General features: G+C 40.9%; 1 protein-coding gene across 1 annotated transcript; it reads right to left on the reverse strand.

Annotated features, from left to right (window-relative positions):
• Nucleotides 1–1,311: 1,311 nt before the first annotated feature.
• CD40LG (CD40 ligand) lies at nt 1,312–13,626 on the reverse strand. Its single transcript, XM_003940735.3, has 5 exons — nt 13,389–13,626; nt 11,364–11,495; nt 7,309–7,366; nt 5,309–5,371; nt 1,312–2,794 (listed from the first exon to the last, which is right to left on the reverse strand). Exons 1-5 carry the CDS (start codon nt 13,542–13,544, stop codon nt 2,418–2,420), a joined length of 786 nt encoding a protein of 261 aa, XP_003940784.1. The 5' UTR covers nt 13,545–13,626; the 3' UTR covers nt 1,312–2,417.
• Nucleotides 13,627–14,414: the final 788 nt, after the last annotated feature.

Below are 14,414 nucleotides of genomic sequence, written 5' to 3' on the forward strand. Positions count from 1 at the left end.
TGATTATTTCGGTCTTTATTCCAAGGTTCATAAGAAGCAGGGGACTGACTGTTCATGGAGAATGGATGGAAGGGAACAAGAGTGGAGGGAGAGAATCTAGGAGGCTGTTGTACTATTCCAGAAGAGAGTTGGTGATAGTTTGGACTAGGATAGCAATAGTAGAGATAGAAAGAAATAGATTAACTTAAAAACTACTTAAGAGATAAGATTGATGAGTGTAGGCTGGAGGGATTGAACATGGGGATGATGGCAATAAAGTCAAGCCAGGTTTCTGGATTGAAAAACAGGATAGATGAAGATTATCATTCAATGGAACAGGAAACATTGAACACATCCTATTGTGGAGGGGGGGGTAATTAAGAGTTCCATTGGGATGCATTGGGTTTGGGGGCCTAGGCCCACTCTTTGGAAGTGCAGGCAAATTTTAGAAGACAGTTGAGAACAAAAGGCATGGCATTAGTGGCTTGAAGGTGCTGCTAAGTTAAAACCATGAGACCAGGGAGACAGCCCACAGTGAGCAGGTAGAACTTTACCAGTAGAGATGAACACACCACTCCGGGTTTCTTACATGAAAAATTCCTCTGTTGGAGGTGACAAGAAATGACTCCATTGACTTCAGTGGAAAACTGTGGGGCCAATACTTTCCCTTAGGTTTCCCAGCTCCATTTCCTCTTGCCTAAGTGGAACCACCTAGACAGCTATTAATAAGATATGCCACTGCTTCTTATTTAAGGACCCCCCATCCAGCCCACTTGGCTGTGATTAATAAAAAAAAAAAAAAATTCTGGCCGGGTGCGGTGGCTCAAGCCTGTAATCCCAGCACTTTGGAAGGCCGAGGCGGGTGGATCACGAGGTCAAGAGATCGAGACCATCCTGGTCAACATAGTGAAACCCTGTCTCTACTTAAAAAAATACAAAAAATTAGTTGGGCACGGTGGCGCGTGCCTGTAATCCCAGCTACTCAGGAGGCTGAGGCAGGAGAATTGCCTGAGCCCAGGAGGCGGAGGTTGCAGTGAGCCGAGATCGTGCCATTACACTCCAGCCTGGGTAACAAGAGCGAAACTCCGTCTCAAAAAAAAAAAAAAAAAAAAAAAAAAAAAAAAAAAAAAAAAAAAAAATTCTATCAATCTCCTGCAACTTTTTTCAGAAGAAGCTGTAAATAAAGACCTAGATTGCTTTTCACTGAATAGGCTAGCACATCATCCATCAAAGGCTGTCACAGACTTCTAGAAAATGTGCCGCCACCAAGATATTTTACGATGTAAGCAGCTTAAGAACTGTTTATGAAAACATCACAAAGGTTGGGAAAATTTCCTCCAAATGCTTCCTCTTCCCCCAACCTGGCTGAGAGCTTTAGGTACTCAGACAACACCAATAATGTTAAGAGGTCTTTATTATTCAAAAAATAAATAACAAGATAATTACAAGTTCACTCTGGAAACAATGGAGACTGCAGGTAGATACAACAGATTTCCTTTGAATACAGTCATTTCGTGATGAGGAGTGGGCAGGCTCAGGGCTGCACTGCCCACTCCTCACCCCCATCTACAGTGGTAGAGATAGATAGGGACAGGGTGGAAAGAAGAGAACTGACTAGCAACAGCCTAACTCGTGTGTGTGTGTGTGTGTGTGTGTGTGTGTGTGTGTGTGAGAGAGAGAGAGAGAGAGAGAGAGAGAGAGAGATGGGGAGAGAGAGAGAGAGATGGAGAGAGAGAGAGAGAAAGGCAGAGAGACAGAGAAAGAGAGATTAAGAAGAGAGACTGGGGAGAAAAGAGACTGACAGAGGGAGAGAGAGACTAGGAGAAAGAGGTAGAGAGAGAGAGATTGAAAGAGAGAGATGGAGAGAGAGAGAGAGATTGAAAGGGAATGAATAACTGAGTGGGTGGCAGGGCAGGGTTTTTGGGTCTCCACTGTGTTAGACATTCTAAAGTCTAGAGCCCGGCCCCCTCCAGCAGGGCCACAGGAACCCAGAGTCAACCATAACTGAATGTTAGCTGAGGCTCCCCATTTCCCTTCTGCATCTTCACTGATAAATCAAATGCATTATCCATGGAAAGACGCTGCACGCAAAGAAACAAAACTGAACTTGGCAAATTATCTGCTGTTTACTCAGAATTCAACCTGTGCATAATGGCCTTGTCTTTTCATAGGACTTTCTGGATGTCTGCATCAGTAGGGTTGCTGCTTCAGAAATATAAGCTCTTATGGAGCAGGGCCGGTTTTGGTTTCATGTGACCTGTAATTCACTTATTACAGCTCTACATGCCTTGGAGTATATAATAAATAGTTCTCCATAAGGAGGATCCTAGGGTTATAAATAGGCAGTTAACAGGGGGTGGGCTTATCTGCTGTGCTGTGTTATGAAGACTGCCAGCGTCAGCTGCACCACAGCCTGCAAGGTGACACTGTTCCACTGTTCAGAGTTTGAGTAAGCCAAAGGACGTGAAGCCGGTGCCGTGGCTTACTTGGCTTGGATCAGTCACATTGACAAACACCGAAGCACCTGGTTGCAATTCAAATATTCCTCCCAAGTGAATGGATTGTTGCCCGCAGGGTTTGGCAGAACTGTGGGTATTTGCGGCTCTGAGTAAGATTCTCTCGAATCTATTGGGGGGCTTTAGGCAGAGGCTGGCTATAAATGGAGCTTGACTCGAAGATTCCCGATTGGAACAGAAGGTGACTTGGGCATAGATATAATAGAGTCCTTGTCTTTTAACGGTCAGCTGTTTCCCATTTTCCAGGGTTACCAAGTTGTTGCTCATGGTGTAGTATCCTTTTTCAGCCCACTGTAGCACTGTTACAAAGAGAGAAAAAGTGTTGTGGTGAGGTGAAGCAGAACATAGTTCACATTCTGACAAAAAGCACAGCTTAATGTTGGATACTGGCTTGGTATGGGAATAGATTCTCAAGGCCCCTTCCATGGGCTTCAGAGCCATGTTCTAATCCAGCCTCTACTTAAGCTTAGGCAAGTCTCTTAATCTCCCTGAGCTTCACTCCTCATCTGCAACATGGGGCTCATATTAGAGCATATTTCAGAGACTTGTGAAGATTAAATAAAGTAAGAGATCACAGTGAGTTTCTTTCTCTTGTTAGAGTTCTTATAGCCAACTTGCCTTGGACTTAAGAAGGTACAAATGATTTCAAAATTCTACATCGTAAGTTATGCATACCAAATTACTCAGACAAAACTTTTGCTAATATTAACATGAATACCTTGCTTGCCTTGAATTTTACAAAGTCAAAGAGTTGTCAGTCTATCTAGCTCAGATTTAGCACAGAGAAAAGACCCTATTTCTTCCTACCTGATCATGCTGTTGCAAACCTGACCTGCCTCCCCCAACAAGGACTAAAATTAGGCAAGGAAGTATGAAAATAAACTGTGTGTTCATTTCACGGTATGTTTTGATCTCCCATTGCAGTGGGCGCCACCAACTTGAAAGTACCTGTATTCTTGTGGCTAAGCCAGAGTACCCACCAACAGTGTGCCATTTTCTCAGCTGTGATGTTGAGTGGGTTCAAAGTAGTGTGTGCACCTGACTTCAAATCTCAGCTCCCACAGAAAGCTAGACTGACTGATGAGGGTGAGGGTTGAGGAGAAGTGAAAGTACTGATGTGTTTGCTTCCTTGAGCTTTTTTTTTTTTTTTTTTTTTTTTTTTTTTTTTAATAATTCCTATTCTATAGCCTTATGTCTATCAGGGCAGAAGATCCCACCTGCTAAGACTCGCCCTTTACTAATAGAAAGGCATCCTGAAATTCCTGACAGATCTGGGCCCTCCTGACCACTCCAGAAACAATGCTCCATTAGAATGTGTGTTCTTTTGAACCATTTTATTGAGAAAAAAAAAGGCAGGTTCTTAAACTTTCAGTTCAATAAGTTTACTTTGGTAGGTCCTTACCTAATTTTAGTCCTTGATGTGAGATGTAGGGCAAGATATTAGTAGCATGGTTAGATAGGAAGAAGAGGTTTGGGACTGGGGTGGAGGTGGAATGGCATTGTCTTCCCACCTGATCCCCTGCAAACCTGTTGGGTTGCAGAGTGTAAGATATTACAGAGCTGATATTCATTACAAGCCTTTTGGGAGAATCTGAGCTCCAAGAAATATATCCAAGATCAAGGGTTTAGGTAGAGGTGAAAAAAAGACCAGTGGGAAGCTATTCTTCTAGGAGATTTATCTGTTGTCATCCAATCCAGAAGAGAGAAGGGGTACCTGACAAAATTATTAAATATTGTGCAACTAACTGATACTGAGGGACTTTACATCACTCTTTTGACATCTAAGCCATGGTGAAGTAAACTACGAGGTGTCACCTTACAGTTGTACAACACTTAACAGCATCACTTTCTGCCATTACATGTGATTTCTACTATCATTGTATATGTTAATGATAACTGTCCATGTGTTACACCCACTGAGAAGCCCAAGCCACTTCAGAGATGAAGCAGTGTCTTCTCTCTCTCTCTGTCTGTGTCTGTTTCTCTCTCTCTCTCTCTCTCTCTCTCTCTCTCACACACACACACACACACACGCACACACACACACGCACAGTTTAGAACTCCATTCTGGAGTACTCTGTTGAATTTTTCAGACTCCTCTGACGCTGTTGTCTTTATGTTGATGGGTAACTTTACGTTAGCGTGCATGTTTCCATCCATTTATCAGATACGACATAATCTCTGGCATCAGTTATTGCAAGGTACGCATTTGGGAAAAAAATATCTAAAGGCTAGAATGGTGGCAGAACGTATATGGAAATAAAATCGTTCAAAGTTGAAAAGATCACAATATGTCGTCTGCTGTTACTTCACTGGAAAATCTAACGTCTTGGCACCTATTGATCTTTACAGAATGATTTTACCTTTAATTTCCCTGAGGTTGGCCTCAGCGAGCCTGAGCTTAATCATACAGGGATTGACAGATGGCAGGAAATACCCCACAAGGCCTATTTCCACACAGTGAAGAGGGGTTAGGAGGAGGGATGCTCCCAGTCAGGAGGTCACTACCTGCCATCTCTTCTATGTTGTCAGAATAATGATCTCTCCACCCAGTAATTCATCATTTAGAATCAGCCACTGAGCAAGAACATAATGAGAACATTGAGATTGCATTCCACCTCCTTTTGTCTTTCTAAGTCCCATCTGTGCATTTGAACTCACGTTGAAGACAAAGAAGGGAATAGGAGAAGTATAAGGGTAGGTGTGTAAATTGGGTCCCAGGGGAAAAGAGGAGTCTAACCATTAGGTAACATGACTTTGGCATCCCAGCCTTTCCCCTTGAGTTGCTACTGCGCAGATGCTGTGTGACTTACCAGATGTTGTTTTACTACTGGCCTCACTTATGACATGCGCCGCAATTTGAGGATTCTGATCACCTGAAATGAAACCAACAACAATCTGTCAGGCTAAGGTAATGCAAAAACTGCCCACAAAACTATTTGGTCCAGTTCTACAACAGTGTAATAGAGATTGTGCACAAACAGGTTATGTAAAAGGAAGGATAAAATGGTCTGAAATCCCTCCCACTGAAGGAAAAGTTGGTTTCTAATATCTGAGTAATTGAATTGGCTATTTCCATTGATCTCATTCTCCTAATACTTAATCAGTACTCAATTCCATTTTGCGTACATTGACACAGGCTAAAAACACTGGACTTCGTTAAACATACCGTGAATCTTGCTTTTAGGCACAACTCCCACCCATACATTGTGAATTTTAGTGTGCTCCAAAGTCTGTATACTTAGTAAGATTCTTACGGTTTCTGATCTGGTCAAGCAACTGGCCGAACTATTGTATCTATCTTTAATTATTTCTCATCTTAAAGCCCTGCTCCTTAATGAGATGTGCCAATCTGCTAAGGGCGGAGGCTGTGTGGAAATTTCTTTTTGTCCAGTTATGAGCCTGATGTTGGGTACTTTGTAAGTGCCTTATAAACGTTGAGTCAAATTGCATGACCTAAATGACCAGTTTGGTTAATGTTATCATTTCCCTGAAGACTTATAGACAGCATCTGCATAAACTGTTTCCTCAGACTTCTCTGTAATTAACAGACAGCATGCTACTACTATGCAACATATCTTGCAGTCATTCTGAAGATAAAACCTTCATGGAAGTCCGATGACCATTTAGCATCCAGAACAACAGTTAAGGCAAGCTCTGAGTACTCTCTTTGCCTCAGAAAATAGTATCTCTACCTCTGTATGATATATGTCTTTGTGTGTATTAAATTTGCAGAAGACATAACATCATGTTCATCAACTTTGTGATATAATATTCTCTCTAACAACACTCCCTCTTTCCCATAATCTGCTGCTAAAGTCACTTCAGGCATTATTGTATTGGTTTGGGTTACCACGTTCTAAAAGGAAAAGGGAAAAGTTAGTGTGTCCAAGAAAAGGAGATGAATGTTGGAGGAATGGACCTGGAAAGGGTCATAGGAGGAACAGTGGAAGATATCAGGGATCTCTAGCCTGGAGAAGAAAAAGCTCAGTCACGCCTTTGTGGCCATGATTGCTGTCTTCCATATCTGGACAGCTGCTGGGAAAAAGAGCAATTATACTTTGTTTACTATGGCCTCAAAGAGCAGAACTGGGACAACTAAATGGAGATTATAGAAACAAAGTTTAACTCGAGGAGGAAAGACTTCTCTCAAGTAGTATAGTAATCTTAGTAGTATTAGAGCCATTCAAAGATAGATCAGGCTGCCTTATGAGGTGTAACGTGCTTCATCCCAAGACATGTTTGATCAGAGGCTGGATGGTCAGCGCTATTGTGAAGGAGATTTGTGTTGTGGGGGTGGTGCTGGATTTGAGAGCCATCAAGGTGTCTTCGAACCCTGAGATGTTCAGGATGCTCTGACTTTAAGAACAGGGCAAATAATAGAACACTGTGACACTGTCACTCCTTGCTCCCAGAGGCTCCACCGGCCACTGTGCACCATGAAAAATGGTTATCAATGAGTGATGAATGCCACTGTTACTGAATGATGACTTTCCTGTCATCTCTTTCCACTGTAGGTGGTACCAGGCTGCATGGTTGCTTCAATTAAGGTATTGAACATAATGGGATTTCTTCAGATTTGGTATCATTGGCATTAAAGGAGCATATCCCTTTTCATAAATATATATGTACAAAGCCTTTCCAAGTCACAGGGACCAGACAAGGTGTCAATTTGACAATCGTGTTCCTGTTTTATTTCCAGGACTAAAAGTTCCCTGATTCAACAACACTGGATTGTTCAATATGATCAGACTAAATAAAACTTCCTTTTAGTTTTTAGATGTTCATAGAAATTAGTAAATAGCAAGCCTACCTTTTTGCATTTCAAAGCTATTTTCTTTCTTCTTCTCCTCTTTGTTTAGCATTATATCCTAAAATAAGAATCATTGCAAGAGGTTATTTTGACAGGGGCTCTGCTGTGGGGTTTTAAAGTTATCATTTGTTTGGCATCTGTCATTACTCTGTTGTCTGTTTCTGGTGAAGATTATCATATAGACTCAGATCCTGTCATTAATTCCATCATACCAATTGGGAGTCCATGGCTCTGACAGATGAGCCAACAACCCAGAAAGCCCAGGGGAGAATCTGGAAGTAAAATCCAGGCCTATTATCTTCGTTCCAGTGCTCTCTCCAGACCAGAGGCTGCGATCCTGACCCTTCCTATGACCTCAAACTCCCTGGCTTTGACAGATACTGACAAATATGTTGAATGGGGAGATGATTCTACCCTTGGAACTGGTATATGGAATATTATTAAACATAAAGCATGGTGTGTATCTCTTAGAATACAATTGGTCTGAAATCTTGTAAGAAAGGATAACAGTAAGTTTGACCTTGAGAGAGAAATCCCAGACTATGAAAAGACCTCCCAACATTTTTAATTTTGTTATCCCTTTCAATGGGTTGAAGAGATTCTCTTGTTGATAGTTGCATTGTATTTGTTCAGAATAATCAGCACTCAGGAAACACAGGTCATCTTCCAATGGCGCTGATGTTCAAAGGCAAATGCGACACTTTTTAAAAGGTTTCTTTTCACTTATAAACTGAAGGAAAGCTAGAGGTATTTAAAGAAGCTAATAGGAACTTCCATCCACATAGGTTGGAAGATAATCAAGACTATTGCTTCCATTTTAAAGAGACTGAACAAAAGGCCTGGAGGGCTTAACTGGTCAGTATGAGGTCACCCAAAGAAGCTGAGGTCTAAACCAAGAGTGGAAATAGTGAGATAACATTCACAGGCCAGGCTTAGCTTATTACATTTGTCTATCTTCTGAAAAAAAAGGGAAGACGACAGTAGTATTTTCGCATCTTATGATAATCAAAGATTATCTGGTCTTTCCCACTCTTGGAATCAGTTGTCTACAGGACCCTTCCTTTCCTTTCCTCCCCCAGAAGGAATTTGTGTTGTCACTGTTGAGAGTCTTGCTGTAGGCTCAGCTCAGTTGCCAGATTTAAGGGCGTAGGTCATAGAGCCTCCAGGGGAACCTGAGCCTCAGAACGCTCACACGGGCCCCAGAGCTTCAACTTTCCATTTGAGCTGAAGCGCGGCACTATGAAGATGCAGTGACAGGAAAATGTTTGTGAGATCACAAGTAAACAAATGACTATTTAGTGTCTTTTCAAAAAGTAGAGTGTGATGATTGAGGTCGAGATACTTTTAGGCTAAGTGGTTGCATTGGTGTTGAGGCCTGGCCAAGATGAAAACATGAAGTCAGCAAAGCTTTTGTTTCATGAGCCCAGCCTAGCCTTTCCGTGAACTTTCCCCCAGCCACAATCCCCAGAGCCTTTTTTTTTCCTTGCTTCACTTCCCACCTCAATTGAAATACTTTTTAAAGTGGACTTTCAGAAAATCTGGAATGAGTTATTTCTTTCTTAGTGAGAGTTCTACGTGGCAGGTATGGACAGGTTGCCCTTTACCTTGAAACAGAGGTGCTTAGACTCTCTCAAAGACCTCGCAGACATTGTTGGGCAAATAATCACGAAACTGAATATTCTAGCAGGGGTGGGGTGGGTTGTAAGTTTTAATATGAAATCATGCTATTCAAAATGATACCTCTGCTTACCCTCACTTGAGCCCTGAATACCATCTTTCCCCCAAAGTGACAGTTTAGTGCTACCTGCCTCCAAAGATAATGAGTTCCTTGTCACCAGAGATGTTCAAGCAGAGATTGGATGACCACTTAGGATGTGGAGAGAAGACTGAAGTTCTGGATTGAGAACTGGATCTGATGACTTCTAAGACCCCATCAAGCCCTATGATTCAAAGACCCCAAATTCAAACTTGAGGTTGCTTTGGTGCAGCCAGACTGTGGCCCTGAAAAAAAAGCCTGCTAACATTAGCTGACAAAATATGAATCCAATCTGGAGCTATTCTATAATTGGCCTACTGAGTTTTTTTCAAAGTCTAAAATATTGTTTAAGAGTGAGAAATTTGGGGGAAAGGGTATTGGAAAGAGGATCCGTCATAGGGGGAGGACTGGGCAGCTGGAGAACTCTGTATCTACTCATTGTGCATAATCCTAGGTATAGATGGTGTTGACTAGGGTTCCACACCTGCTGCAGTAGACACCAGGGCCCTCCTTCAGTTGCATGTAAGGAGGAGATCCCTGGAGCCCTGGCTGACATGGCTGAGAAGACCTGCCTTTTAAGAATATGAAACTTTGAAGCTGTCACTTTTTTCATACGAGCATAAGCATGGAGGCCAAACTGACCTTATTCCTATCCTTGGTAGCTGATTTTGGGAGATTTACATACATACCCAACCTGAAATAATGGCATGAGGAATTTGCAATTCAACCGTAAAAGTCTCTGTAAGAAATGAGGGTGACTGACAAACCACTCTCACTACCATTGGAAGGAACTGAAGGCTTATCACGTAATTACAGAATGTCAGAGCTGATAGTGCCCTTACAGATAATCTGTCTTCTCATGTTATAGATAAAACTGAGGCCCAGAAAGGTGAAGTTATTTACCCAAAGTCACACAGTCAAGCACATTCAGTCTGTTATTTGGATTATTAACCATCATTTTGAAATTGTCTTTATTCACATTTAAATTTATAACACCGTCCAATACTCTGTAATACTGGTCCAAATCCTTGAAGAACCAAAGAAACTCAAATCATTTTCCTAGCTGGCCAGTCTTGCAAAGAAAGGGTTTAGGAGTTTCATCTAAAACCTAGATTAATGTAAAGAACCTGAAAGCAAGCAGCGGATTTGAGCTGCATTCTGATACCCGTAGGTGACTCAGGAATAAGGTGTTAGAATCTTCACTAGAATTAAATGACACCCTGGTGACAGTACAGGAGGGCAGGAATACAGTTAGAAATAGGACCTTAATCCTTTTGCGCCTTTAATACATTGCATGTCATCTATATGTGAGAACTAATTCCTGTTGGTTTACCCAGATACCCACCTACCTGGTCCAGGGCTGTCCTCGATGTGGAGTGCTGCCCCCTGGAAATGACCCCTAAGTAAGCTGAGACTCAAGGGTATTTGACTCAGTGTCCTCAGAGGGACGTAGGCAGAAAGAACTCTTGAGGTTCTCACGAGAAAGAGCCCTTAGATACCATGTCTGTGACAATGGAATTAATGTAAAGGCTCTAAAAATTCTTGTTTGGGGTATCCATTACAAGCCATAGTCACTACAGTGACTTCATGCTGGTTACCAGCCTGGTGGGCTAGAAGGCTTTGAACCCTCTGTGCCTCTGGTCATGACTGGCCATAGAGTGGACTGGCTTCACGAGCAAGTGATATTAGATGGGAGTCTGGTTTGAGCAGCACTGAGAATGTCTATTACTTATTCCCCTCACCTCTATCCCCAGTGTAAGGGAAAGAGCTCACTGTCAGGATATTGAAAATTCCATCATCGGAGAAGCACCAGAGACTGTTACCAGTCTTCAGGAGTCCCTTCACTTGTGACCTGCTGCCACAGCAGCTGTCCATGGCTATTTCTCTGGGAAATGGGGATCAGACCATGGGTCCACAGTGGGAGAGAATAAAGGTTTGGATAGGGAGACACAGAAATTCAAAAACCAAGCTTGGTGGATTTTATCATTTTGCCTAGTGGTAGCTGCATATTGTAAGCTCATGAGTATGTGACTGTGCCCCTAAGGGTGTATTTTCCTCGGAGAGTGTCTTTGGTTTTTCAACACACACACACTCATGTATATGTGTATGTATGCATGTTTAACACACATAGACACACCCATATATGTGTGCATGTATTCATGCATTATATATATATACATATGTGTGTGTGTGTGTCTGTCTATAACCAATCATTACACATTGACATTGCCAGTTGCCCGATCTAGCAAATGTAGTAAAACATTTTAATGACACTTTTACCAACAACTAAGCTCCTTACCTTCACAAAGCCTTCAAACTGGCTTTTAATGTCCTCACAGTTCAGTAAGGATAAGGATCTTTCTCCTGTGCTGCATCTCTGTATTGTTTTCATGAATACAAAATCTTCATGAAGATTCCTTTCATCTTCTATCTATTTTGAAACAACATTGATATGATAAATGTTATTCTGAAGGAGAATACAGCTAATGATATCGGCCTCTACATTCATTTCCATGGCATCAACAAGAGGAGGACTTTCGGGCATAAATGGGGAATAATAAGTTATTATACTGGCTGATTGCTATTTTGTATTTGCAGTTTAAAAATCTGTAAAAGCCAGCAATTACAATGTCATGTTATCAGAAACTCCAGGTAGAAATCAGAGCTATTCTACTAAATGTTCATTACAAAACGCATACTTTTTCTACATACTATAGTAGCAATATTCTGTAATTGTCACATTTCTCATAGAAATTCATAAAGAATTCACTTGCATTCTCCAGTAATGATTGGTCACGATAAACACCAGCCTAGAAAATAGTTTTCTGCAGAGCTAATTTGCCCACTTCATTTTAGTGTTTGTGATGCAGTGTTTTATAAAAAGAAGTTAATTTGCGATGTGTCAGTTAACGAGTTCTAATTACATCTCTCTCCCTTTTTAACTTTAGTATTTGTAGAAAACATTTGCATTTTTAAAGAAATCGTCTTTTATCCTCAAAGCAACAAGATATTTTTTCCAATGTCTTAGAATAATTAAATGTATAGAATTCACTTGCATTATCAAGTAATTTTGTACCATTTTCTTGCTTTAAGAGTAGATTTTTTAGATTTAAAACAAGATTCATTTAGCCGGCAGCTTTTGCGGTCATTAACAGCACCTGCAAATACTATGGTAAATTTCAGATTACTTAGGTCCCTATTGCCCTTTTAAAAGCTAGGCCTATGTCCAGACATCTGATTGACAGAGCACATCAGGCCAAACACAAACAACCAACCAGACCAGAAGCCTCCTCTTTTCTCAGTACTGAAACCTAAAGTTTGGATAACCCAGTGGATGACTTCAGCCCTTACTGCCTTACCTTATCCTGATATATAAACCTCATAACATTAATTCTAGGTCCGCATCCTAAGAGAGGACACTCCAGTATCCCTGATAAAGTGCAATCATCCAGATGCTTTCCAGCCACAGTTCCTGCATCCAGAATTTTAGGAACAGCCAGAAAACTAATGAATTTTCTCCTTTATATCTATGATTGGTATTTTGTCAACACAGCCAATTATACTCCTCAGTGGAAGTGAAAAAAGACATGAAATCAAAATAAATCCTGATGGTTTTCTTTTCCTAAGAATGCAAAACAGCCTACTAAGTTACTCTGCTCTTTTGTTCCTGCAAGTCTAACCATTTAAAAATGTAAAACATTTCAGAGGGAAACTGAGCATCTTGCAACTACAATCAGTGTTCACGAAAAATTATACAGAGAGTGCTACTTTTACTAAAAGACCGCAAATTCTAGGACTTATCTATGTCTATGCTAATCTGAAGCACTATGAATTTTTAGACCAAATTGATGCTCTTCTTGCCTACTTGGAAATTTAAAAGAAAAAAAGTTGTCTCCATAAAATTAGCTTACTTTTAAAGCAAAACTTTAGCAAATAATTACAGCTGGTGCATATGTAGTGCTTACCATATATCAGGCACTCTCCTAAGCTCTTTACAAGGCTAAACTCACTTAATCTATGAAATGGACACCATTACCATCTCCATTTCTCAGATATGGAAACTAAGGCACTTGCCCCAGGATACCAGAGATGGTATGGGCCGGGCCAAGATTTGAACCCAGGCAGTCTGACTCCAGATCCCAAGATCCTAACCAGAGACAAGAATATGAGACTTGATTGACTAGGCAACAAACATTATGCCACAAGACTATTCTTCTATTTGGTTTCTACCATCATCCATCATTTGGGTAGAACTAAAACAAACCAACCTACAAATTAGTAAGGACCTCAGATTTCGTTAATAAAGGCCTGTGGTTCATCTTACCTTGTCCAACCTTCTATGAAGATACACAGCAAAAAGTGCTGACCCAATCATCTGGGTGATAAGAAAAACAGTAAGTAAATACATAAAAATTTTCATGCTGATGGGCAGTCCAGTGGCCGCAGATCGGGGAGCAGGTTGGTTGTATGTTTCGATCATGCTGTGTTAAAGTTGAAATGGTATCTTCTGGTGGAGAAGGTGGCAGAGGCAGCATGAGAAGACTGTCAAAGTGGCCACCTTACTCAGGATTAGTTAAGAGCGCACAATCGTTGCAGCCCACACTTCCTGGAAAATGTGCTTCGTAGTCTTCTCTCCCAGCAAAAACGTTACGTAAAGGTTTTTTTTTTTTTATTTTTTTTTATTTATTTTTTTTTCGAATTATACCCATATCATTCACTTCCAGGCTTTCCTTTGTGTTAGTAAAGAAGAAACAAGTTTCTTCTTCCATATATTCATTCTTGCCTTGAAATGTCATAGAGTTCTTAACAGACAATGGCAGTATTTTCCTATCGCTGTCTAACTTTTTGGGTTCACCAGTTTCAAGGAAAGTGACAAATTCATCCACCAGCAATAGGCTTATTTCAATTTCAGTCTTACTAATATCAAGTGGGAACCTGGTATATGGGGAAAGAAACACATGTCAACAAAAGTTTGGATTGATTTTATGACTGATGTCCCATCAACTGATTGCTTCTTAAAACTTTACTTCTTTAATTGCTGACCTCAGTGAAAGTCTGGCAGCTTTTCAGGTCAGGTCTACATGGCATGAAGGAAAAAGCATGCTGATGGCGATTAAATAAAATTTAGCTGGAGAGATAATGCAAGAAAAATAAATTTCTCGAAGGGAAAGATAAGTAGGGTCTTGAGAGAAATCAGGTCAAGACTCTGGAATTGAAGTTAAAGTAAAAATAGTGGCCTGACATGGCCAATTTGCCTGTGTACACTATTCCAATCCATTATATAATTGTTGATGCTGATGTAATGGCTAAGAATAGGAAAAATAGGGTGCAGTTAAGAGATCTGAATTCT

Source organism: Saimiri boliviensis, chromosome X (genome assembly GCF_048565385.1).
Source record: "Saimiri boliviensis isolate mSaiBol1 chromosome X, mSaiBol1.pri, whole genome shotgun sequence".
Classification (NCBI taxonomy): domain Eukaryota; kingdom Metazoa; phylum Chordata; class Mammalia; order Primates; family Cebidae; genus Saimiri; species Saimiri boliviensis.

What these genes read in the sequence shown, in the direction of transcription:
- CD40LG (XM_003940735.3), bottom strand. Translation starts at nt 13,544, where the DNA reads ATGATCGAAACATACAACCAACCTGCTCCCCGATCTGCGGCCACTGGA. An exon ending in AGTTTGAAGGCTTTGTGAAG is followed by an intron (nt 7,367 to 11,363) that starts GTAAGGAGCTTA and finishes TTCTTATTTTAG; the next exon opens with GATATAATGCTAAACAAAGA. An exon ending in CAGTAGTAAAACAACATCTG is followed by an intron (nt 2,795 to 5,308) that starts GTAAGTCACACA and finishes TCTTTGTAACAG; the next exon opens with TGCTACAGTGGGCTGAAAAA.